The sequence below is a fragment of the Lonchura striata genome, chromosome 3 (assembly GCF_050655825.1).
Source record: "Lonchura striata isolate lonStrDom1 chromosome 3, ASM5065582v1, whole genome shotgun sequence".
In the NCBI taxonomy this organism is placed as follows: Eukaryota; Metazoa; Chordata; class Aves; order Passeriformes; family Estrildidae; genus Lonchura; species Lonchura striata.
The window spans coordinates 41606381-41633883 of record NC_140705.1 but is presented as its reverse complement, the minus strand read 5'-3'; the positions used below and the strand labels follow the sequence as shown (position 1 = coordinate 41633883).

At 32.8% G+C, this 27503-nt stretch overlaps 1 protein-coding gene across 4 annotated transcripts in view; it reads right to left on the bottom strand.

Annotated features, from left to right (window-relative positions):
- GRIK2 (glutamate ionotropic receptor kainate type subunit 2) overlaps positions 1-27503 on the bottom strand; it is a 341730-nt gene that overhangs the window by 178250 nt on the left and 135977 nt on the right. For all 4 annotated transcript variants that reach the window (XM_085574923.1, XM_077782281.2, XM_077782282.2 and 1 more), the window contains 2 exons: positions 26962-27015; positions 24317-24490 (listed from right to left, as the gene is read on the bottom strand). In XM_085574923.1, the coding sequence (XP_085431049.1) occupies positions 24317-24490; positions 26962-27015 (228 nt within the window). The remainder of the gene's footprint in view (positions 1-24316; positions 24491-26961; positions 27016-27503) is intronic.

Here is a 27503-nt window from a genome sequence, read left to right as displayed (position 1 = left end):
GGGACTGTGTCAAAGGCATTACCAAATTCCAGACAGATGACATTTGTAGCACTTCCCATGTCCACTGACATATCTACTCCATTGTAGAAGACCATTAGGTTGGCCAAGCAGGATTTACCCTTGGTGAAGCTGTCCTGGTTGTCTTGAATCACATCCCTGTCCTTAATGGCTCAAAAAAGTAAAATTTTTACATCTGAGTAAAGAGGAATAAGAAAAATTTCTTCAAAAATTAAAAGTTAAATGGATAGTGTACATTTTTTTTTCTTTTCCTTCCATTTTTTTCTCCCAACATTCATTAAACCTAATAAGAATGGGACACAGGAGAAATATTACAATTCTAATGTACAATTGTAGCTTTGTCTGTAAAAGATTTCTACTTTCCTAGCATTAATTAAGAATGGCTTTCATATATGAGAAGGAAAAATGTTACTCCAAATTTGGGTTTAACAATTTTTTGGGGTTTTTTTCATTTAATTACTTAATAAAAAATCCAAGCCAGATGCACAAGATTTAACTCTCCTGTTAACAATGTTCAAATTAATAGATAAACTTTTCTGATATTATACTAATGGATTTAATATATATAAATACATTATTTAATGCATTTATATTTTTGAACATTAGAAGAAAATATTTGCTCTTCTCTGAACAGTGTTAGCCTTTGTAGTGTGTCTAAATCTGCACCAGACAGATATCTAAAAATGCACCATAAAAGGTAAATAGAGAAATCATTTAATCATACAGAACTCTGAAACAACAGAGGGGGTTATAATATCCTTTGCTAAAACAAGGCAAAAAATATTTTATGCTAGACTGAAATATTTTCCATTGGAATCCATGAAATTAAAATTTTAGCCTTTTCAAAAGGGCATGCAGTGCAGAACTTCAGCTCTCTACTTAATTTTTCAAAACTCAATCTGTGAAGAAAAACCTACCAGCCTATTAAAAAAAAAAAAGCCTTCATTTTATGATTCTGTTAGATATCCACTCCACACTTAGACATAATTATTCATAGATTTGAATAAAAGCTTTGTGCACTGTCTTTAGGGGGGTTGTGTCTACAGAGGATAGCTGACTTCTATTAGTAATTTCTAATTTAATTTCTATAATGAACTAAACAAATGAGAATTCCACACATGAATAATACATATTTCAAGTAAAAACCTATCTCTACTCTCATAAAAGCATCAGCCAATCACTCTTTTCTTCTTCTTGCTTTCCATCTCTTCCAGGTAAAATTATATTTGACTAATATATTATTTATGGCTGAGGCAAAAATAATTCTAAAAGTCTTTGAAAAATTAATAAATTAAATACCGGTTTATTTTCACAGCCTATAGCAAAAATTAAAAACAATCACATGGTGTTTTATAAATGTCTACAATGAAACTATCATTAAAATTCAGGCCTTAGTGACATTGACAGACTTGTACCTGAAGAACCAAGTACATATACCTTACACATAGCCATAAGCCATATTTTAGGATATATTAACAAGAGTAACACAGAAATGAATTTAGGAAAAAAAAGCTAAGAAACTTAAGTTAACATGCAGTTCTAGCTTCTCAGGTCTCAATATTTTTTACTCCAGATATCCACCAGTCTTTAAGCTTGTTTATTTAAGTTATTCTGATCAATATAAATTCTGATTTTTAATACAATATCTCTCAGAAATAGAGTAAAAACTGAAAACATACATTCAATTTCATACATTAATTTCACCAAAAAAATGGACCCAAATATACCTTTAACATATAGATAAATTCCTACAGATAAATCATTTTTGTGTTCCAAATATTTCTTATTGCACACTTTAGATCTTAAAATAGATATACATTAAAATCAGTAATATTGTTAGAATTTTCCAGTCTTTATCACTCTTTGTTTTCAGCTACTGTCAGGTTCTTTAGGACAAAGTCATTAGTTTGGTGATCAAATGATTGAGAGGTCATACACCTACACTGTTCCTCTCTGAACATAAAAACTCTGATCTTGCAAAGGCAATTTTCTTCAAATCATGGTATTCCAGAAAGCAGTCGTCATATTCTTAGCCAGTTTCTGAAACTCCCGTTTCAGACAGATTTTTGAGACTACACCTCTAAATCATGTCTGCATAGTCATGTTTATGCCACTTTTTTTTGTTCTGTGATTCAATTTCATATTCATCAATCACATACTGAAGGTGTTTACAAGTTCACAGGAATCAAGGAAACTGGAGAGCACATATTATGGGTGTGGAATAAAACAGTTTCATAACCAATAGAGATTAAACAGCAAGCCCCAGTCCTAGGTGACAGACCCATAAATCAAATGAAAAAAAGATTCACTAATTAAATTTTGCATGTTCTGGTGCTGTGTTGTGAGTGGGTGGTATTTTCATTAATAGATAAACCTCGGATTTTAAAAGAAAATATTGTCCTTCTGACCATTAACATTATAAATTCAGCAGTAAACAGTAACTGAAGGTATAGCATATACTTCTATGTAGACAAATGGTATTTAAATCTCATTTCTTATTTTTTTGAAATGTTAAATGTGAAATTCTAGTGATTAATAGCATGTAAAAAATATCAGTATCTGTATCATAGGTGAAAAATTACAGCATATCTACAGGATCACAGAATGGTTTGAGTTGGAAAGGGCATTCAAGATAATCTAGTTCCAACATCCTTGTTGTGGGGTCATTTCTGAGGGAAGTATCCAGGACACTTCTCATTAGACCAGGTTTCCTAAAGCCCCATCCATCCTAGCCTTAAACACTGCCATGGATGGAACATCCACACTTCTCTGAGCAACCTGTTCCAGTGCCTCACCAGCCTCACCATCAGTAAAGAATTTCTCCTCTATATGTAATATAAAATTCCCCTCCTTCAGTTTAAACCTATTACTGTTTGTCCCATTAGTACAGTTCCTGATGAAAAGTCTTTCTCTGGCTTCCTTGTAAGCTCCCATGAAGTCCTGGATAGCTGCTATGAGGTGTGCTCTTACTATCAGTTACAGCATATTTGCTAAAGACCAAAACTGTAATCAGTATATTATAATTATACATCTAATAATTATCTAATATATATATATATAATATAAAATCTATATCTAAATATATCTGAGTGTGTATTAGGTAATTTACAAGACTAAGTGAAGATATAAAGCAATTCTAACACTAAACATGTGATAGCTGTTAGGAAATACACAATAAAATAAAAATTATGTTTTCAAGTCAGAAGAGACTAGAACAGATCTTAGTATGTGGAAAAGTATTGAAAACACTAGAAAAAATCTTAATTGAGCCAATCATAATGTGCGCCTATTCTTGTAAGTCTTAACATTTATACGTTTATTTACTGGTAGTAATTTTACTGGTTCCATTTCTTTTGTAGGAAAAACCTAAATAATTTCACAGTATAAACATTTAATCTCTAAATAATCAATCTCTCTGGGCACTCCTACCCCACTTCTCTCTTCAACTGTAATAGCAGTGTTCAAGAAATAATTATCAGTGTAGACAGTTGGAAATAAATTTTTAATGGCTTTATATATAACATAAAAATATTTGCCATCACTATTTAAAGCACACCAAAAAAAGGCAAAAAGAAGAAAACATAGATAAACACTTGGCATTAGCTCTTACATGGTCAGCCATCAAGAATTGGATTGAAAAGGGAAAGACCAAAAGCAGTGGAGTGACATATGTTATAAAAGAAGGCTCCACTTTCTTCCAGATGTGATATTAACAGAGAGACTTCACACATATGAAAGTCCTAGATGAAAAGAGGCAAATGAGAGAAGTCTGGCAGAATAACTCACAGAGGCAATGGCTGACTCATCAGTCTTGACTTCACAGGAGAGAAGTTGTAAAAATTCACTGACAACCGTTACTGCCTCACATACTTAAAAGATACAAATCCAAACGAAACATGCTCTTCCTACAGTTAATGCTCAAGGTTCTACTTATACTGTTGTAACAATGAAATTAAGTAAAATCAATCAAGCAGACAGGGTCGCACTGCTGTCAGCAAAACAAGTACAGCCATTGCATTATTTCAGTGCCAACTCATAATGGTCTTAGAAGAACATAAGAAATACAGTCATTTTCTATGTTATTTTTGGCATTTGAAGCACATTTATGCATTACTTGAAGTACAATGGTTCATAAAATCTACAACTTGCTGTAGGGCAAAGAAAGATCAGTTCATGAAAAATTCAAGCTGTGAATATATATAATTACAAATACACACTACTCAGTGTTTCTACCACTACAGGCAATTCTCTGTCTGAACTTCCACCAAGAATTAGGTAAGTTCAATATAGTCATAAAAGAGAATTAGCTTACAGTATAATAAACATTTATAAAATACAGGCTGTGCTTTCAACGTTAGGATGGACAAATGTGTAGGAACCATTTTCTGTTGGTATTTTAATTACATAAAGCATCTTCTTCCCCAAGATGATTAAAATACTCTCATACGCTTTTCCAAGTATTTTTAATGTAGGAAACTTTTATTTTACCTAAAATATTCCCAGTGAGAATAAAATAATTCCTCAGTGATAATGTATTTTAATGTTTCAAAAACCAAACCTTTCTCAGACTTTTTTGAGTTGAAATTATTTAGGATTTGATGATTCCTATTATTAATATCTAGATATGGATTTGCTGGGGCAATATTTGTTCATTCAGATAAAAGGCAGTCATTAGAATCTTATTTCAATGACTGGTGATCCTGGTGATCCATTAATTGTCACAGGTATATTTACTGTAGCAGTCAAAGTAATATTGCTAAGAGGACAATTCATTATAGGAAATGCATACAACAGAATTCTGACACTTCTAACTGCCACTCCACCAGGAGGAAGTGCAAAGTAAATTCTGAGTCTGCTTTATTCCTTTATTTTCTCTTTATCTCATGAGAAACATCTGCCTTTGTAAACAGTTCCCTCTTCTTTGTAGAAAAAAGAATCTGAAGAAAAGCCAAAGCAATTATTAGTAACATAAGCATTTAAATGCAAAAACATTATGAAATTCAGCTCTCCAAGGTGGAAGAATACATATGCTATACCACAGTGTTTTTATATTAAATTCCTTGCTTAAGTGTATGATGCTAGGTTCATACTAAGTGAATACTTAGAACTTAAATTTATCACTATTCTAGCTATCTTCTGAAAGAACATGCCTAGAAGAGAACAGATCTCCATTTCATGAGCATCATGTTACTTTAAAAAATAAATTTAAGAAATCATGATGTCGAAGAGAAACCAAATTATCAATCACAACAAAAAGGACAGATTAAATAAAAAAAGTAGCAGAAATAGTAAATTCACTCCAATTAAATATTTATTTTGAGGTTTTTCAACATTTTCTTCAAGCCACCATGAAAATATAAATCTGATTTCTGCATCCCTAATCCATACTAAGGGGTGGTGGATTGATATCCATTAAAGTTCCTTGAATGATTGTTGCTTCATGCTCATTTAAGTACAAATTAATTTATATCTCAGCACATTGTTTATATTTATCAGATAGACATATAAATAGTTTATCTACCAATCAGGTATTCCCAAATTATTTCCATTTCTCCAAAGTAAAATCACTATCTTTTACAACAACCAAAAGATTGTTCATAAAGGCAACACTAATGTAACGGAAGATTTACTTCCAGTAAAAAGTCTATTATCTACTGAGTATTTTTCTTTGTGAAAACAGTTAATCTCTACTACCTTAAGTGCTACAAAAAATCAATTAATCTAACTGCCAAAGAGACAAATAAAACTGCTCAAAAATCTATTCTGAGTATTTAAAGTTGAATTTTTGGAGTAGGTATAATCTAAGACTAGATCTAAATATTGGCATGAGAAACACATTAAAGAGAGGATATAGAACAAAAATAATATATAGGTGTTAAAGGAGATAAATATTTTAGTGGGTTTACAATTTCAAGATAGAGAAACATCCCAAATAAAGCACTGAAAAATCAAAAATAACTTACACAGATTATACTCTATCAGGTTCTATGATTCAGTTCAGTTTCTCTAGTGAGAAATTCACAGTCAAAACAGAAAGTTATGCACCTGCTCTTTACAACTTATCCAGTTTACAGTTCTGTAAGCACCCAAAGGAAACACACCTGGTATGCCCAGGTACCAGAATTAAAACTACATATGGATAATGAATTAAAACTCTATGGACTACAATGGGGTACACATTGCACCTTTTGGAAAGTACTTTGCACTTTATAATTGTTTCCATTCAAATCTTTAAGTATGACCCACTATATACATATATAACACAATTTGATTGGACTTTAGAATTTAGAATACCTGTATATGTTTAGAAAGGAGGCTCCTCACAACAATTTTTAAGAAATTTATTTAGACTGGATATAGGGAAGATTTCTTTACAATGAAGTCTTTTAGACACTGAAATTGTTGCCTAGGGGTGCTCTGGATACCCCATCACTGGAAGTGTTCAAGGGCAAGGTAGATGGTGCTTTGAGCAACCCACTCTAGTGAAAGATGTCTGCCTGTGGCAGGAGAGTTGGACTAAATGAACCTTGAAGGTCCCTGCCAATACAAACTATTTGACGATTCTATAGATTTATGTTTACTAAAGTCCTCTTATCTACCTATTATGTTACTCTAGACACAATCCATTTGTTATTATACATACTACTGAAAACTACAGAGTCTTAATCAGAGTTCTTCCTATATAGTAAACCAAGGCAAATCTGATTTTACAATAAAATATCAGTTAGTGATTCATGGGTAGGTTTTATAAAGAAACTGGGGCAGAAAGTTTAACATGCACAATAGACAGAGAATAACTACTCCACTCACACTGGACAACATCTACTTTTCTGTATTATTTAATACATGGACATTATTTATGCCTTTTACTCCAAGCATCTTTTATGGACTGATAGAATGATTTTTTTTTTTTTTTTTTTTTCTTTTAGAATAGGGCTTTCTAAGAAAGGAGACATTTTGCTATTGTAGTTAAGAGAAAAATAGGAAAATTATTTTTCTGGTCAGAAATATCAGCAGAAGAGTAAGAAAGCTAGCACTACAAAGAAAAGAATACCTTAATCAGATTTTATTTTTCTTTTCTGAAAACAGTGTATTAGCTCACCTTATACCATAAACAGTAATAATTTTATGCAGTTTCAGAAGCAACATTAATGTGTTTATCCTTCTAAAAGCTCAATAATTAATCACAAAAAAAAAAAAAATTATGAATGCCCTTCTTGTAGAGTCACATCATAGAACTATCCAGGGAATATTAAATGTTTGGAGACATAAATGGATACCAGAAGATACTGAAACTTATACAGAAGACAAGGTGGGATTTACGGATGACCAAACTGAATAAAAAATTGCATGTATAATGCAATTATACAATAATCTTCCCAAGTCAGATTAAAACAGCATGAGCTTGATTAGGGAATGAAAATAAAGAATGTAGTAGTCAGGTTGGGGACAAGGGCTCTAGGAGGAAAGTCAATGGACTAGTAAATACGAAAGGATCTATTTTCAAATTTTATTTCACCACTAATACATTCCTCCAGTGAGCCATTGTCTGGTAGAGGGGCCTTAATTTTCTGTCAGAAAATGCCTATGCATCTAGCACATCTATTCATATTGTAATGTGCAATCACCCCTTCATAAGAAATTCCAAAGAAAATGTATGTTTTCGCAGCATGGTGCCTCCATTAGTACATTCAACTACAAGTGAACTCAAGACTTAATGCTGTTCCATTACTGGCTGTTGAAGGTCTCATATCTAATCTTGAACTACTTAATGGCTCACACTTACTCAGAAAAAAAATTCTCCCCTTGCTTGCCTTCTCACAGGGCACTACCTGAATGCACTAAATCACAAATAGATGTGGGTAAATAATATTATCTTGCTAGCTAGAGACCTCCAGGTCATATGAAGTTAATAGACTAGTGGTAGAATATATATGGGGTTTTTGCCTTTTGTTGTTTTTGTTTTTATTTGGTTTGTGTTTGTTGTGTGTTTGTTTGGTAAAAATAAACAACCAAAGCTTGGATTCTTGCTGTTGTCCAGACAATAAAAATATATATTGAAAGACTAGTATCACAATAAATTGACCCATGAAGATCCAATTTCCTAGCTTCTGCAAAACAGCCCCTGTCTACACTGAAAATGCTAAGGAATTTCATAAACATTTTTAGTACTCTATGCAGTTAGGAACTTATCAACCCCAAAGTGCTGGAGGTTTGTCTACTTTTCTGAGATACAGGACTGTTATACCTATTTTAAGAATTCAAACCTGCTTCCTCTCTCTTTACATCTCTGTTAAGAAGTAAAGTGTTCAGGTTTACAGGATGCAACATGGTGATCATTTCATCAAGTCTCTGCAAAATATGCTCGGTTGATCAGAACAGGTAAGGAGTGACAGTCTTCACTAAATGTCATCAGGAAGAAAGTACTGTAGAGTGACTTAGTTCTTGTAGCAGTCAGACCTGTGTTTCACCCAGTCCCATTCCCGAGCTTGGCACTATCCTTTTCTTTGTGGCTGGCACAGATATATTTAAATTGCTAAATAAAATCAATTTTTATTTTTTAATTTGGCTGGATTGATTTGTATCTCTAACAATCTGGTTATTAACTTTGCTACCTGAACCCTAACCAAACAGATGAATTGTTAAGAAGTTCCTTCAGGGAGGTAAAATCTGCAAGATTTCACAACAATGAAAACACACTCTTGGATAGGTTGAGACAGTTCAGAAAACTGACATTCTGTGATCAGCCTTAAAAGCAGCAATGTTCTTGTGCTTTAGGCACAAAACAAGTAATGCTATTTACTTACAGATTATATTGTATTCTTACTGCATTTTTAGTTACTTTATCAAAATACATCACCACTTTGGTATGCATGTAATAACTGATTCAAGATAGGGCACCAAGGTAATATAGTCCATATTAAATAATATCTCCTTACAGCTGCAGGCAAGGCAGATTAGAACTGTAAACACAATTTCACATGTCAAAGAACAATAAAAAACACTGTGGAGGGATCTGTATGTGCAAAACTCACATACATCAGAGAGGAATAATTTTTTCTAAGTTCAGCCATTTAAAATGGCCAGTCAATTATCTATGCTCCCAATAGACTCCTCTTCAGCAATATAGTCTATGCAGTTGTCTTAGGATAAATTTCTCTATTCTTCCTGTACTGACTGAAAAGGTAATATAAGCAATTATTAGACATTTGAATTTTACATGGATTAAGTTAGGAGAAGCAAATTCCACAAATACTGTTTAGGCATGTTTTTCATTAGAAGGTATATATGTATAGTTCACTCTGAAGCACAGCAAAGGATATTAAACTTGCTCTCTGGGCAGTTTATCTGCAAACAGAAACAAATGAAGCCTATGACATGGCTGCCACCTTGAAAGAATATGTCTGAATATGCCAAGTCATTGCCGGAAAACTTAGCAGACCACTAGTCATTCCTGGAATGGTTCTACATGATTTGCCACCAAACTTTCTGGAAGATTGCCAACTCAACACCTGCAAAAAGGAGACAGGCACATTGACCTGTGTCTGTGCAGCACAGACAAGTTGAATTCATGATTCCTTATACTAAAACACAGCAAACCAGTCATGTTCTGACCCAAACCTGGAATTATTAGGTTTCTCATTGTTTCTTTCAATGGTGTGCTCATTATTTTAAATGCTTGGACCCTTTTCAATTCTCAGCTCCTTTAAAGTTTATTTGTTTGAGACATAATCATGTCCGTGTGAACTGATAGCCATAATGATCACCAATTTTGACTTTCTTAAAAAGCTCACCAACATGTCTTATAAACATCTACCAAAAGCATGTTTTAGGGGCTTCTAGGAGAGATACAACTATCATTATATTGTTTCTTCTACTGAATGTGTTCACTGAGTATTTAGGTACAAGCATTATAGTATCTTATATGATAGTATCTTGACTGATATAGTCTAACACATCCCCTGTGATATTGTGTAAACTTAAAAATTGTATTTGAGACCACACTATATCAGATGAGGTTTTCTTGGAATTAGAAAAAATTACATGTCCCTTAAGATTAAAATTAATAAAACCTGCAGGAAGCAATGCAGATACTTCCCTCAAAATAGGAGGAATTCTTCTAATTTCTAGAAAAAAATTAAGCACTGGTACTCTGGTTTACAAACTACATTGTATCTGTGTGATCAAGCTACAGCTCATCATGAATATGAGAATAGTTTTCAATTTCATTACTCTTAACTGCTTTTTTTATGAAGAGGCTCCCTCAGATCCAACAGTGCTCTTCAAAGATAATGGAGATTGACTTCTCAGAGGACAGCCACAGTTTTTGAGTATAAATAAAGATCATAAGGCAATTTGAGATGAAGAGACCACAGGACTTCCCTAGTCCGACATCTTTCACCTTTTACATTGTTTTCAGTGTATCTTCTAGGAATAGACACCTTATTCAGAGCTTTATCAGCTGCATGGATGGAGACTACAACCTCTGTGAGCAATCCTTTCCAATTCTTAACTTTTCCTACAGTGAAAACATTTTTCCTTAAATCCAGTCAAAATCTCTCTCAGTTTATGCCTTTGCTTTCATGCTTCTGCCATGCACTGCTGGGAATAGCTTGTCTGTGTCTTCTTGATAATCTCCCCACAGATGTTAGAGAGATGCTCTTAGGTCCTTAAGAGGCCTTCCTTTCCCTAGACTTGCTCCCTCAACCTCTCCTCATTACACAAATGATCAGGCCCCTCAGTTCTGACAATCTTGCTTACTGTTAGTTTATATTCCCAGAAAAAGACATTCAATATTTTTCTCTAACAAATATGATACCTAGTGCTCAGATAGTAAAGAGTTTCTCCTGATGGTGCTTTATCTCCCACTGCTCTGATGGATTTTCTCCCTTGATCTTACTTGAAAATCAATACAAGTCCCTGACATTCAGATTCTTTATCCAACAGCATTGAATCAACTCAGTGTAGAACATATAACCATTTAACTCAGAAAAGATCTTTAACACCAACAAATCCAGCCATTAATGTAGTGCTGCCAAGTCCAGCTCTAAACTATGTCCCTTAACACCAGATTTACATTTTTAAATACCTCCAGGTATGGTGACTCAACCACTTCCCTTGGAAGCCTGTTCCAGTGCTTGACAAATATTTTCTGACCAAATGTAAAAGGAACATATGCTGGTATACTCAAGATAAAGAAAACTCAACACATACACACACACTCACACATATATATATCACTGATTTTCTACCAATAGGTTTTTCCTGATTTTTTTAATGTCCAAACTAAACTTCAGTATGCATACACTTTGTTATGGCATCTCACACTTTGAAGTTGTATATTTCCAAGTGTATCCCATCTGATTTTTGTTGAGCTTTTATTTTCAGGAAGAAACCCTAAATTATAATCTGACTTTGTCAAGTTTAGGGTAACTTCTATATAATTAACAAATTATTCTATTTTTAACCTAACACAGATGATTTTGTTAAATGAATGCATGCACAACTTTATGTGGATGTAGAAAAAAATGTTCTCACTTTTTCCTCTTTCTCCAGACAAACTGTATTCATAATTTACTTCTTTTTACATTACTTTAAAAATTGCCTTATAAATGGCAATAAAATTTTTTTCTAACTAAATAAAGTATTTTTAGTTAACTTGTCCTTTATTTTCAGCTTCACAAAGCTCCTGTAAATCTCCTAATTTTCCAATTTATAAATAAATTATATGAAAGTTTGCTTTACATGATACAGCTGCACTTGAGCCCTTGTGACTTACTTTTCATCTAAAGAGGTCTTTTAAGATCTTCACATTTAAATTGTTTCAAAACAATATTCTAACATTGCTGGTGTCTGTCTCTAAATGATTTTATTTAAGACGCATATTTAGTAAATGAATAGGCCAAATGTGGAACAGTAAAGTCAAAAAAATCTAAGCATATTCATTAATAAAAAACCACAGCGACAACACTCTCTGATGCAAACTAAGATAAATTTCATTTTTTTGTCTAGAATATTGCACCAAGACTAAACGCAGCAAATTAAGATAGAGAACCCTACTTGTACAAACATTAAAAGAATAATATTCAATTTTAAAAATAAGCTAGTGTTATTATTTTTCTAGTTAATTTCAAAACTGGCAAATCTAGACTAATCAAAATCATTAAGCACATCTTTGCTTTGGACAATGATATGACAAGCTAACTGTGCCAAAAAAAAAAAAAAAAAGCCTTTCTAATTGCTCCCAGATGTGGCTATAAATCTTTTACCCAAGACAGAAATGTCCCCCTCCATGAATACTGATTTTAGTTTTGCAATTTGTGATCATGCAACAAACCTTAGGCTGAGGACCTTACGTGAACAAGAATGGTCTTTGAACAGAAAGTGGTATGTCAGTGCTTAAGTTTCTGTATTAAACTAGATCTTGAAAACAAATTTACCCAACTTAATTTACCATGCAATTTAAGAAATAGTTCAAAGATGACATAATCAAAGTCAGTACTGGTTATAATCTTCATGAATGGGGAGCAGCCTAGCTGAACAGGACTTGGAGGTCCTTGTGGACAAGTAGCTGAAGATGAGCCAGCCACGAGATGTTGCAGTAGCAGAAGATCCTTGATCCTGAGCTCAATTTACAGGCTCATTACTAACTGAGATAGACATGTGATCACCCCTCTCTACTCAACATCTGTCAGGCTGCATCTGAAGCACTCTGCCCAGTTATGATCCCCATAATTCAAAATTTAAAAAAGACTCAAGCACACTGGATAGAGTCCAAAGGATCACCACAATCAGAGGACTGGAAACCTGTGTTCTGAGGAAAGACTGAGGACACTGAAGGTCTTTTCTCTTTGGAGAAGGGAAGGCTTGAAGGGGCCTTATCGCAGTGCTTCAGTACTAAAGGGGCAGCTACAAAGAGGACAGGGACTCTTTCTTGGTAAAGACCCACATGAGGAAGACAATGGGTGGAAGATACACTGGAAGAGGCTTCATCTTGAGAAAGAATTTGTTTACAGCAAGAACAATCACAGGAACAACCTCCCCAGGGATATGATGAAGTTCTCACCACTGAAGATTTTCAAGACACAATTGGACAGATTGCATCTTAGCTCCCTTTCCCATAAAAAGTTAGACAAGATATTTCAAGGAGCCTTCAAACCTGGGCTGTTCTGTGACTCTACAAAATTCATCATCAGCTAAAAGAAGTCTATAGGTTTACAATTTTCTCAGCAAGTTTTGAATAGACCAGGAAATATCGTGGACATCACCTTCTAAATTAGTCTATCAACTTCATGTAATAAATAGGCAGCAGTCCTCCAGATACAAAGTTGATGTTCCCTGACTTCAATTCTAAAGGCACACTACTGCAAAACGCTCCACTCAGGAAGACCTAGTTCCTGCACTCATGCTAAGATGAATCCCACTGTGTGAAGGACCCAAAGGATTATAACAGAAATAATGAGCACTCTAATAAAGAGTTTTTTGGTTTTTTAAATTATCATTTGAATTTTTACAAGTGAAAAAAAAAATGCTTATTTTCAGTAATCTTGAAGAGAAGAATACAGTTATTTTTCTTTGGATTCTACCCACAATCTTACTCAAACTTTGGAATTGCATCAGAATAATCATCCTGAATTTTTAGCAAATAGAAGGTGAAGAAATCCAAAATAGTCTAAAGCTATCTAAAGTCTCATGCTGTTTCTTTTATGCAGACAACACTGAGAACAATCATGTTATCAGGAATCTGTAATTTGAAAAATGGTGTTTTCTGAACTATGTCTGCTATCATGAAAACACTGAAAAAATTGTTGATCAGAAATACTTTGAAATTCTCTCTCATTCTTTCTTCAAAATACAAAAGTGAAGATGTGCAACAAAGTAACTTACATAAAACATTTTTTATGAGTGACCTTTGAAGTACTATTTAAACAAATTAGATACTTCACTTTAAGTGTCAAAGTAGTCCACTTGACTTCAGCAGAGCTACTTGACAAGCTTTACATTGCTTTTTCAGCAAAAAAACACAGTGAACAATTTGTTGAACTGAGGACTCAATCAACAGCTCAATAAACACATCCATTGTTACATATGACAAACAGATAAAATGAGATTTTGTTTTCATAAGCAATATATATAGAAGCCTCATGTACAGAATATATGTTACAAAATAATGCTTTCCCAGTAGCATTTCACAACAAGGCTTGAGCAAATTATACTACAAGATCAAAATAAGAAAATTCTGAAATTTTAGTATTTATTTCCAGGACATTACAGAAATTTTCATCATCTAATTTAGGTTACAGCATTATTAAAATATTATATATACACTCAGGCCTTAGGAAGTGGGAGTATTAAATCTAAAATCTCTGTTTCACATCATGACACTTAATTCTCTTTAGTGCATCCAGTACATGTTTCTCACCTACCTCTTAAGCTGAATGCGACTTGGGAGAGTAGAGGCCTCATGTTCACAGAGAAAAATATATAAATTAAAGCATGTTAATTTTGTTTCCATCCTGACATAAAAGTATTCTCATGGAGATTTGGGTGGTTGCTTGAATTTTCCTAGGCACTGTTTAACAGCTCTGTATGTATGCTTGTGGCAGTGTATTCCCTCTAGACCCCTTAAGTGGAAAGTATATTTGTTTCTACAATTCTACTTAAGGCTTGACTATGTCAAGTATGTAGCATAATTTGAAATATTAAGAGATGAAACATTCACCAAAGGTGGGCAGACATGAATTTGGACTTTTAGGAGACCTTTGATCTTCTGAAGGGTCAAAAGCGTGGAGGCCAAGCAAAATATCTTGTAAATCTCTAAAGCTCGAAAATGGAATCTAGGATGTTCTGGACAGGAAATAAAGTTATCCCTTAGGAAAATTAGTTTAAGAAATAACTACATATCTGGTCTTTATAATAAAGTCCCCATGAAGTCAATATGTACTATATGAACCCCCTTAAAAGCCGAAAGTGTGCTGTGACTTGAGAAAAGCAAAAATTAGTGGAAGTAATAGCTCTTATCAGAGATAAATCTATAAATATCTGAAAATTGGGGAAAAAAATTAAAAGGCAAAAAATTTAAGCAGATACACTTACAGGTCTTCAGCAGTGAATGTGGTATCCCCAGAAGCTTGTTTATATCTACCAGCTATGTCAACTAGTCCAGTAATTAACAAGCACTAACAAGAAAGAGCATATCCTTGGTTTTAATATATCAGAAGCATATAACGAATGAAGACTGTTCCAGCCTACCAAACACATCCAAAATAACCACCTGAATATTCAGAGACAAATATTTACATATGATTTTCACTCTTTCCCGCTCCGTTGCAGTATGTAGTGTTTAATATTCCACTTTAACATTAAATAAAAATTTAAAAGTGGTAGCTCTTCATCTGCTTATCCTGTCTGAGCCTGGAATGCATGTAGCAAACTAAAGGTTAGCCAAATGATCCATATGCTGATTTCCAAAGGACAAGGATTTTACCCAGAACATACTTCTAAGCGTCACTATTAAGTGCAGTACATTGCCAGTCCTAACAGGCAGTGTGGTTGTGAAGGTGATAAGCACACAGTGAAGGCCAAATTGATGGCCCATTTCTCCACAAATTATATTATTTACATTGCTGCTTAACATAGCATGCCTACTCTGTCACCATTCCACATCCTACAATGGTAGCCATAATGATTCTTAGAGTTATTCATTTCTGCAGATAAATCCACTGATTATCAGTTCTAGTTATGCTGCCCCTCAAGGCAAGTTCTAAAAATAACAGCAAAGAAAGAGAATGAAATAAATCTTTTCTTTGGTTCACCTTTCTTGAAAATTTAAAATAAACATAGTATATACATAAACCATTAAAAATAATTTCATAATGCATATACTAAGAAAAATATCTTCATAGCATCATGGAACTGCTTAGGTTGGAAAAGACCTTTAATATCATCCAATCATTAATCCAGCACTGCCAATTCCACCACTAAACCATGTCCATAAGTGCCACATTTACAAGACTTTTAAATGCCTCTATCCATGGGATAGTGTCTCCACCATTTCTCTAAGCAGGTTTTTCCGTTGCTTGACCACCCTTTCTTGGTAGAAATTTTTCCTCATATGCAATCTAAACCTTCCCTGGGATGACTTGAAGCCATTTCCTCTTGTTCTGTTGCTTGTTACTTGGCAGAAGAGACCAACACCTACCTGCCTACAACCTCCTTTCAGGCAGTTGTAGAGAGCAATAAAAGTCTCCCCTGAGCCTCTTTCCCTCCAGGCTAACCAACTCCAGCTCCCTCATATACTCCTCATAAAACTTGTGCTCCAGACCCTTCACCAGCTTCATTCCCCTTCTTTAGAAACATAATCTTTGACAGATTACAGTTTCTTAATTTCAGTCCTCAGACTAAATTTCATGCACTGCAGACATGTGAATATTTCCTGAGAAAAGGCACTCAAATTCCTATCTCAAAAAATAACCTATGCTTCAGCTACACTTCTACAATGTGCAGGAGATCCTGCAGGTTGCACAAGCTCTTCCATTTCCCTACTTGCTGTTATACTGAGTTCCCTCTATTGCTTCATAAAGACGTAGCAGCAGGCAGATTGCTAACATGAAAGCGTGATATAAACCAATGGTAATATATTTATATATGTATACATGCATCCTCAAGCCACATCTGGAAGAATTCAATGAAATCTTCCATTGAAGATAAACTGCAATTTCTGCTAAATGCTATACAGCACTTGGACATAGCCTTCCTTTGGGATAGGATCATAAGTTTGTGATCTAGCCTGTCTCTTAAAATTCTAAAAGTTACTGTATACAGTACTCACATATTTAATAATGCAATTAATTCCCAAAATAGCTGACAAATCATTTCTAAAACATCTTACAGCATGAAATCCTGTATAGTCCCTAAACTCACAAAATTAACTGTGCCTAGGGGAGATTTTTAGCTTGTAAAGCAGTAATGAGTAATTGTTTAGTATTTCCTTTGAAGTACACATTTGCTGCTACACTGTTACTAAACACATCTCATCAGCAAATCCAGAAAATTCTTTTAGCTAAAGGGATAATTATAAAGCTGTCTACATAAGAAGATATCCTCTTTGAAGCTCTAAATCAGAATCCAAGACTGTATTTCTGTAGCAAGTATTTATTTTTCTTTTTCTTGATCTTTTTACCCCCAGGAACCTTAACAGCACCTACTTATCAAATTCTCCTGTCCAGTCACAGTGCCTAATAGCAGTTACTAAATTATTATTTAAGTAGCTATTCCAAATATAGCTGTTATTTCCATATTGCCATGTGCATATAAGAGATTGAAGTTCCACAAATATCCTTTTACAATTAGGAAAACTAAATTACTAATTTGTATCAAGCTATTCAACAGTTTGTACTGTCACTGAATATACTGACATCTAGGATAAATAAAGTCAGACAAGCTCCAGAAAAAAATATCAACTGAATTACACCACAGTTTCTTTTCTTCCTTTATGAGGTATGAAAAAAAAAAAAAAATTGGAGACCACAGATCAGAAACTATGAAATTAATGTAAAGAAAAATTAGGTTAAAATATATATTGAACTAAATACAAATAATAATAATAATAATGCTATTAGAGTGTATTTCCAGTTTTGGAAATCAGTTTCCCTAATTTCTTGAGTCAGTAATTAAAAGCATCATTTTAATTCTATTTGGTTAAATTCTAATACCTACACTTAGCGCAACTTCACTTTTTTTTAAAGTCATGCTTTTTCTTGGCTTGTGCTGTTTACCTAAACCTTGATTAAAATGGATTAGCAACAGCTAGATTAAAATTACTGGGATGTGAGGAGGTGGGGTTCATTTTGTTTTGGATGTTTGGCTTGGGTTTTTGTTTGGGGTTTTTTGGGTTTTGTTTGTTTTTGTTGTTTGCTTGTTTTTAAGTAGAGCAAAATATCTGGGAAATTTACACTTAGCTTTCAGAGCAGTATATCAGTGCCCTCAATATTATTTATGTCCAATTAATGAGAGTTATTTATTTCTTTCATGAAAAACATTGTTAAACTTTGGCTATGTCACGATAGAAGACCTGAATCCCTTTCTGTAAATTTTAGATTTTTATGCTTCAGACAATTCTTTCAACTTCAGTTGTCCTGGTTTTAGTGCCATTACTTTCTTAATCTTTCCAAACTTTAAAATGCTAAAAAAAAAAGGTACCCTTTTCAACATTAGTAGCTTAACCAAGTTAGTTTAACCAAAAATAAGGCAGAGAAACCTGTTGATTAAGAAGTTCTTTCACCTGATTACAGGTGGCCATTTAACATGGTCTTTGTGCATTGGGCCAATTCCTCACAAGGTTTTAGGGTTTTTAAACACTTTAATTTGTTGCAATTAAAAATACATAATTATTGTCCATCTATCCTCACTGTTTAACCCTTTATTTTTTAGCAATTCTTTGGCTTGACCTTCGATACAACAAAACTTCAAGAATATTAAACTAACATACCCCCAAAGCTAAGAAAGAGAACATTCAGATAAATTAGATTTTACAAAACAGTCATAAGGTTTATACATAGAGTGGTTGCTTACTGGAAGCTTTCTTGCAATTAGGGGGGAAAAAGAATAAACAAAGAATATATTATATAAATGCATCCCCCCAGCCTTTAGGTGTGCAAATATAGAGAGCTAATTAGGGAAAAATATCTACACATTTACAAATACAACATTATTCACTCTTTCATTTCCATTCTCAAATACCAAAGGAATTATAACTTCAGGATTTTTACTGTATCCCTTAAAATGGCTAATTTCAAAATTAATTTCCTAGGCAGCTCTGTGAGTAAATGTATTTGTACATTCCTTCAATTAAGGAAAATTTATGGAGTTATTAGAATCTCTCATCATCTTTGCATCTTCTTTGCAGTTACACCCTTAAAGAAAACACCATTGAATGTACTTTCCTTATGTGAAGAAGTCTATACACCAGCTTTAAAAATTCAAAACTTTATGAATAAAATTTCTTCACGCTTTTTTTGAAGCAATTGAAAATCCCATACACAGAAGTGAACCATAAATCTGTTCTGCATATGCAAAAATTGTCAACAGTATTTAATATCTTAAATTTCAGGTTTCGTTTTTTCAACTATCATTTTCATTTACTGAGAAACTAAGAAAAAAAAAAGTCAAAAATAATTAAGAGTTAAAAGAGGACATGCTCAACTAAATAATGCTCCATTCTGCCAGGCAATACACAAAATGTATCAGCTGCAAACTGATTTTTCTGGGGTAAACACCTAAACATGGACCTTGGCTCTCACATTCATGAAGTACCACAGTGCTTCTCTACACCTTCCATATATTGCTACTAAAATGGGCATTAAAAAATATAATTAATAGTCAGAATAGAAAAAATACACTCTTTTCTATATAAGAAGAAAGCAGAGAGCTGAACTGGATGATAGGCAAGAGAAATTAGTAAAGAAAACTTAATGTTAATTAAGGAGCAGGGCTTGTTAGGTCATCTTAATTATGCATGCTAAATTTTGACTTGAGGCAAAGGCAACTGTGAAGATTAATAGTTGAAGAGTAAAAGAATTCTGAAAACATAACACTTTATGCTCTGTTTTACTTGGTGTGAATCATGGCTGTCATATATAAATGTGGAAATGTATTTATGCTCAGGGTTTTGTGGGTTTTTATTTATGTGTAATATTTGTACAGACTATATCAAAGTGAAGTTTCTTTAAAATAGTATGTTGCCCCTCTGCTTTCCAGAATATTTTTCTACTTATATAGTACAGATGCCAGTATTCCTAGAGTTTAATAAAAACATTGTCACAATAATTAAGTAACATTTTTCCATTTTACAGGAAAGTTCAACATTCATTTTTTACTCCAGGTTAAAATAAGGATGAAGCCCTTAAAATCTAAACTTTTAAGGAAAAAAAACAGCTGATGTTACACTAATTAAATATATTTATTTAATTATGGTATGTTTAGGGATTTTATTGACTTTTAAGTTCATTTTTCCAGAAGAAATCATAATCTGGTTGGAAAACAGTGTGGTTTTATTAATGCCAAGTTCTGTTCAAGTGGTTGCTAAGTACCAATCATTTTCAAATTTCAAAATCCAGCATAAAGTTGGCGGAAAATAAGAGTAATGAATATATCAGATATCAGAGAATTGGTTAAAGAGCTTCAGTGTAGTTAGAAGTTGTTTAAAATCAGGGTAACACAAGGTTCAAATGCTAACAACTCACCCTGTCTTCAATCTAACTTTCTAAAAGTGCTTTTTGAACTGCTAACAAGTAAGAATATGTGGTGAGAAACACGGAAATGAGCAAATGAATCGATGTTTGCTCATTTCATTTTGGTGGAGTAGCCACTCTGGATTTTACTCGGAAATATGTAAGACGTCAAATTTTAAAAATCTCACTTACATGTATTGCTGAATTAAGTCAGGAAGTGCAGCATTGAGTGAGAATTAATTTAAAAGTTTTCCTAGTCTGAAAATAAAACAACTAGATTTCGATTTAAAATGGAGACAAATGCCATTTTTTGTTTCCTTTGGCTTTTTCCACCTAACTAACAAGAAGAAGCAAGACAATGATAAATAGATACTGAAATGTTAGATACAGTTAATTCCACTAGCAAGAAAGATAAGGTATTGCAACAGTTTGATCTTTGACTCCTCTTTTCTTCTGCTGTTTTCTAAAGGTAGGGTTTACTACCTCTGGCAAAATTGTTACTGTATAAATTCCTGTAATTTTATTACAAGAAATAACAGCCTGGCATGTCCCAGTTTTATGGGAGGTTTATTTTTATAGGCACTATATTTTCTTTATTCCTGGTTAATAAGAGTATGATGATACAAAAACAATGGTCAAAGTAAATAAAAGACTGATGAGAATACTTAAAAATGATATTACAAATTTAAGAAATAAATATAACTATATAATTATCTTAGTAATCTACACCATGTGCACACATGCACATCTGCACAAGTGTGTGACAGATAAAAGAATAACATATACTTCCATAGCAACACAATTATTATTTCTACATTATGAGGACAAGTATCATTTTTATTGTCCACAGATATTAAGAAATATGAAAGAAACATCAAATTCACAAATTAGGTCTATGAGTATGAGAATGATGATAGAAAATTGTCTTTAATCAGAATAGACCAGTGAGACTTACACAGGACTTCTATGTGTCATATTAAAAGTATATTCACATTTTTCATTACTAAAAATTAGTTTAGACTAAAAGAAATCATTTTCTATAAACATTTACACAAGCACAACTTTTATTTCAAGAAGACTGTGCAAAGTGTGAATAGTCTGAAAAAATACAGCAGGCAATTTTCAAAATTTCTACAGATTTTCTGGAGCCAAGGAAAAAACAAAGCAAATTGTACTGTGGTTACTCTCCTAAATCATAGAATGCACTTATTTTGTTTGATGTACTGATTAGTAAATATTTATTACTAGAATTATTGAATATGGTATCATTGATTAAATAGTTTCTTTTTTTCCAAAGTCCATAAAAAGAAATCCTGAGAAATCCTCAGGTGTGCTAAACCATCACGTTTTTCAGAGCTGTACTGAGGAACAGCTTAGAAACAAAGGAAAAACTATCATAATTGAACTCAATAGAATTCAGGAAATTTTGTACCAACTTTTATTCCACTAGGATACTAAAAGGTAAAATAATTATGAGGAAAATTATATACTAGTAAGAGAGATATACAAGCCTACAGAAAAGACCTTGAAACAACAATTAATACCGGGAATTCTATGAATCATAAATAAGGAAAAGCAATGTCAGAATTACATTGATAGTTCTAACTGTCATCAGGGCAAAGGTGAAAAAATACGGGGTAGAAGCACCTTACACAAACACCACGAGAAATTAAAATCTTTGCCATTCATACTGGCCTGCTTTTACATCACCAGAAAAGAGTTAGTCTTCACTGAGGTCTCTAAATGCTTTACACAAACTTCAGATTTTTATTTGGAACAAGTTTTAGGTGTTTTAAACTGGATTAAATGGCATTTATCTGTGTGGTTCAAGCTAAATGCATTTCTATTAAGCAGTCTTCTTGCTAATTTTTTTGTGATTAAGCTGCAGCCATTATCAACCAGTGAAAATAAAACATATTTGCAGTCCAGTCCAGCCCAGATCCGTTAGAGTATTCCATAGCATCAATATGTGTGAAGGGCCTTTGATTTCTAAGCCCATTTTTGACTTTAAATATAGATGAACAACAGTGACATAAAAGTCAAATTTTACATATTTAACTGATTTTACAACTTCCCTGATAATAACTCAATAAAATGGCTTATTTTATTCTGAGAAGAGAAAGAACATTGTGCAATGACATCATGATTTGACTTTCCTTCACACCGTCCAAATGGACACACTGTGGATGCATTTTCTGTATCTACGGGCCTGATCCAAAAAACTCTGTAATCTCATAATGCTTGCCAAGATTATTAGCCCTATAAATATAATTTAAATATTATCTGCATCTCTCAGGTATTTAAAACCCAGGTAATCAAAGCACATTTAAATGCTTAATCAACAAAAATAATGACCATAAAATATTCATCAAATTCTGCGTGAAAACTTGGAGCATAGAGGGGTCTAAAGGGTTCAGAAGAGAAGCCACTATGTTTCTCATGCACTTATTTTATACTTTTCTATCCTGAGGCAAAGTAATGATGTAAAGTATTATTCTTACAGAGTCATATAATAGCAATTATAGAGTTCTGCTTTACATCAGAAGGTTTTCTGAGAAAAACACTTTCTTTACAGCACCACAGGAGATGAAAAACATGCAACTGACCCACAGAACTCTATTTCAATATTTATTATTCCATTCTATCACTACTGATTTTGGTAAATATCCAAAGGTCTGTGATCAGTTGCATCTTTGATCAGTACATAAAATATACAATGACAATGAATGAGAAGAAGTGATGCAAGTTTTGAATTCAAAAAGGTAAAAAAAAAAAGAATTGAAAGTATTAATGCAAACAAAGAAGCATGAAACAATGACTTACAGTAATAAGTAGTAGCTATATTTAAACCAGACACAGGCTTCAAACAGTTTTCAGATTTTGGGGCATTCATTTGCTTGTTTGAAATTATTTAGAGAAATTAACAATAAAACTTTTTAACTGCCATGTGATGCAATCTGTAAAGTGCAGGGCAAGGAAATTAATAAACAAATTAAATTTAAAATGTTTCAAATTATAATGTTCAAGACATTATATACAGTAAATACATTTTAAAATTATTTTTCCATAAAAAGGGTAATTTTCTAGAAAAATATTAACTTGTTAAAATATTTATTGTAATTTAGTACCTAATATTTATAAGATCATTAAATCTTAGCAGTAGAAAAAAAAATGTTGATTGTTGTGTTATATAAATAACACAATCAAAGCACCAGGTATATTTCCAAAATACTTGTCTTAAATAAATAGAATTTTCTACTTTAAAATGGAAGAAGAAAAGCCTAAAAAAATCAAACAAAAAAACACCTAACAACAACAACAACAAATCCAAAAAAAAAACCAAACAAAAAAAATTAAAGCAAAACAAAACCCAACTTCCTAAATTGTTAAGGGGTCAAAGTGGAAAATCTTTCAACAAATTTAAAGACTAAAGTAGTCCTCATGTAGGATGTCTTTTAAAATAGATCCCTTCCTGAAAGGGATGAAATTAAAGTTTGTTTGCAGAAATATGGTTGTGATTTTTATGAAATTAAATAAGGCCAAAGACTAGTGGCAATGGAAGGAAAAAAAATTAAAATAAACAACCAGATTAATTAATTTCAGATGAATCCGAAAGCAGAGAAAGCAGAACATATAGTAATGAGGTCCTGTTCATAATCTTAATAAAATATTTAAAAGCAAGATTTATGCAAATATTAGCAAACACACATTACAAATGAATTAATTTTAAATTAATAAGACTCAAAATGTAGAGAAAGACACAATTTTCATTAGCTTGATTTTTGTCCCATGGAAAATTTTTCACCAGCAAATTAGGAAATTAGGTGAATTTGACATTTAGAATATGGAATTATTATTTGAACAAAAATACAGTACATGTAATTTTTAAAAAAAGTTTATAATGTATTCAATCCACAAAATATTAACAGAAACATCACAGTTACTCTCTCACTCATGTTTAAAGTAGTATTTGGTTACATACCTCTAAACACTTTTATTAGCAAAAAGTTATTTTTTTTTTAGCTTCACAAGCATATAAAAAAGGAATCAAATACTGGCATTCATACCGTCATAAATCCATCCAGCAAACCTGAATCAGGCTTCGGTGGTGCTTGCAAGCGCTCCATAGACCACTTCTCAATGATGGATGACACCTGGGTGTTTTCAGTGTTTAGAATTCTGAATCCAGTCATATTAACACCACTGTACCGATAGGGCTCCACATCCAAGGCAAAGAGGTCCTGAAAAAACCACCATTGTATAAATTCGGTAATACACTGCAATTGCTATTTCAATTGTTGGACCATCTCCCCAGATGAGAGCATGGTCATTTTTCACTGCTATTTATGCCAGGAAATGTGCTCTGCTTGTCTGGGGGCCTGTGAGCAAGCAACTTGGCTGCTATTATGGTGGGAGTAATCTGATTCTCAGAGGAAGACCAGACTTTCAGGAAATTTTAGTCCAATAACAGAAAGGTATCTGCTACTAGACAGGCTAAAATAAGCTTGAATAGTATTTTCATTGTCTAGATATAAATATTAATTGCTAGTTCTTGAACTTACCAGAAGCCAAACAAATATCAAAAAATAAACTGGACAAGAGTTTCCTTGAGCTTTCACTCTCAGTGAAACATAAAAATGTTAATCTAAGAAGGATAAATTGGTGGAGGGTAGTAGGCAGGGAGTGGGGGTGGTGGTGAGCAGGGACAATGAGAAATGTACATGTCTTTAAATTTAATCAAAAGCATTTTTTCACTGTAATCAACATGCTTCCGAATATGGACAGTTCTTCGATTAGGAATTCGTCTTTGCAAGAAAAACTTTTGCTAATTTATATGTTTTCTGTATATCTGTATGTGTGTGTGTACAGTTAGCCCTCAAATATACACAGGGTGAAATATAATTCATAAAAAGTAAGAAAATTCAAATTTTTTTGAATTCAAAATTCAAAAGCTTAAGAAACTAAATTCAAGGTTATCCTAGTGCTTTGGTCAAATCCTAAGAAGCAATGTAGAAACAGTACTAGACTTCAGGAAACTCAGATCTAAAATCAAGTTTTCACTGGGAAGGAAAAAAGATGTAATCAGGGTTATACATAATCTATTATTTCCCTATAACATAAGTTTAATTTATTGAACATAGACATTTTCCCCATAATTCATAGATATTCATAGATATTCATTTATCTAATTTTTTATTTAATTTTTGTTGCCAGGTAACTTTTAGGTGTAACATTTGCCTGAATCCATTTACTATCTGGAGCTGAAGAAGATTAAATATTGTACTACAGAAAACCCAAATATAACACCCATTGTTAACATCACAAAGCCCATAAAAATATCAACCAGTTATCAATCACTACCTATTTTTAATTCTGTAGCTAGTAATATCATTTACTTCCCCATTCACGATATCTAAGATATGCAGGTTTCAAAATTCATTTTAAATAACCTCACAGCCTCTTTACAAATAAATAAAACATTTTATTGCAAAGGAAATATTGGACATAACTAGAACTATGTTATATCTTTCTCTTTTAAAAATTCTCTCAGTTTTTACTATGCAAGAAGTCAGAACCTTGAATGAAATTTTTTTAATCCAAACACATTCATGTTTACACTAGAATGTAATAAATATACACAATATTTTTATGCATTTATTACAGGCCAGTGTATTAATGAGCCAGTGAATTACATCCTGAATCAATCAAGACAAGATTACACAGAAGACTGTGATAAACACTGTGACTGGAAAATTTATTTGACAGGACTTTCACCATGTCAAGAAGCAATTAATATATAAAACCAACTAAATTCTGATGCTGGTTCCAGAACTACACTGCAAAATCAAAATTACTGATATGTTTGTGCACAGTAAATTATCTCTTGATAATTCCAGGTCAATATAATACTCTTGTCTCCACAGAAAATATAATGTTTTAATAAGTAAATAAGAATGACAGAAAATTCTGACTTTTAAACAGGGCTTTAAGAATGAAAATTCAATGCCAAAGGACAGCATACTACTCAAAGAAATAATTTTCATCAACTTTTAAACTGTTTCTTAGTTAGGCTGTCGTGAGCAGGAAAAAGGTCTTGACATACATGTTTGCTTTGTAAGAGCATTGACATTTTAAATGTTATTTTATTTCAAATGATAGGTCCAAGAATGATCAAATTCATTCTAAGTTATATTTACAGTGGACACCAAAGAATATTGAATAATTCATGTGCCTAAAAACCTCATATGAATTGTTAAATAAAATACAGCTCAGATTCACACCAAATTATTCATGAATCATATGACAGAGAAGAACTACCTTGTAAAATGTTGAATTAAAAATATAGAATATATGAGTAAACTTTAAAATGTCTTAATCTTCACATACAAACAGCTAAAAGACAAAGAGGACAAAATGCACAAAATAAACAGTGAATTATGAATTATACATTTAAGCCTTCTTGATAGTTAAAAGCTGCAGTGCTACAGTCAGATGTAGCAGATTTTCTCAGGTCTATCAGTTTTCAGGGCACACTGCTGAACAATAATTAAACCATCCTGATGAGTTTTCACTGAAAGTAAGAAAACTCAGGAAAGAAAACATCTTGCACTCACACCCCATTCCAAAGACCTTGTCCACTTTGTTAAGTAATATAATTAGAAAAGTAACGTCTTTGTTGGATGTCATCACTATGTTTTCACAAGCTACTTACCAGTGTGGTAAAGATATAGTGGTAGTATTCTGTCATCATCCCCATAGCTAAAGCCTTTAAAAAAATAAACAAAAGATTAATGTTTCTGGGGCCACATAATACAGTTTTATCACACTCACATAGCAAATGAAACACTGCAAAAGAACACTACTAAGATGAGACTATAGGGTTGGAATTATGCTAAAATTAGGTCAAGCAAGTCATTTCTTAGCAGTTAGAGAAGATTACTGACTATTAAAAGAATTTATGAACCAGATCTGATAGAAAGAATATTATTAGACTGTTTAGTGCAGTAAATGTGAAAGAGGCTTGTATTTTTACATACTAATGGATACATTAAGTTACAACACATAATTTGAGTCGACAATATTTTCATTCATTATTGAACTCTTCCTTTAAAATGAATTACCTAATAGGAATTTTTTTTCTATTCTGATGAACAATACTATGCATTTGAAAGGAGGACCCAAGCTTACATTATACATGTGCACATTTTTCCAAGTATGGAAAAAAATTCTCTCGTGTCAAATTTTGAACAGCAA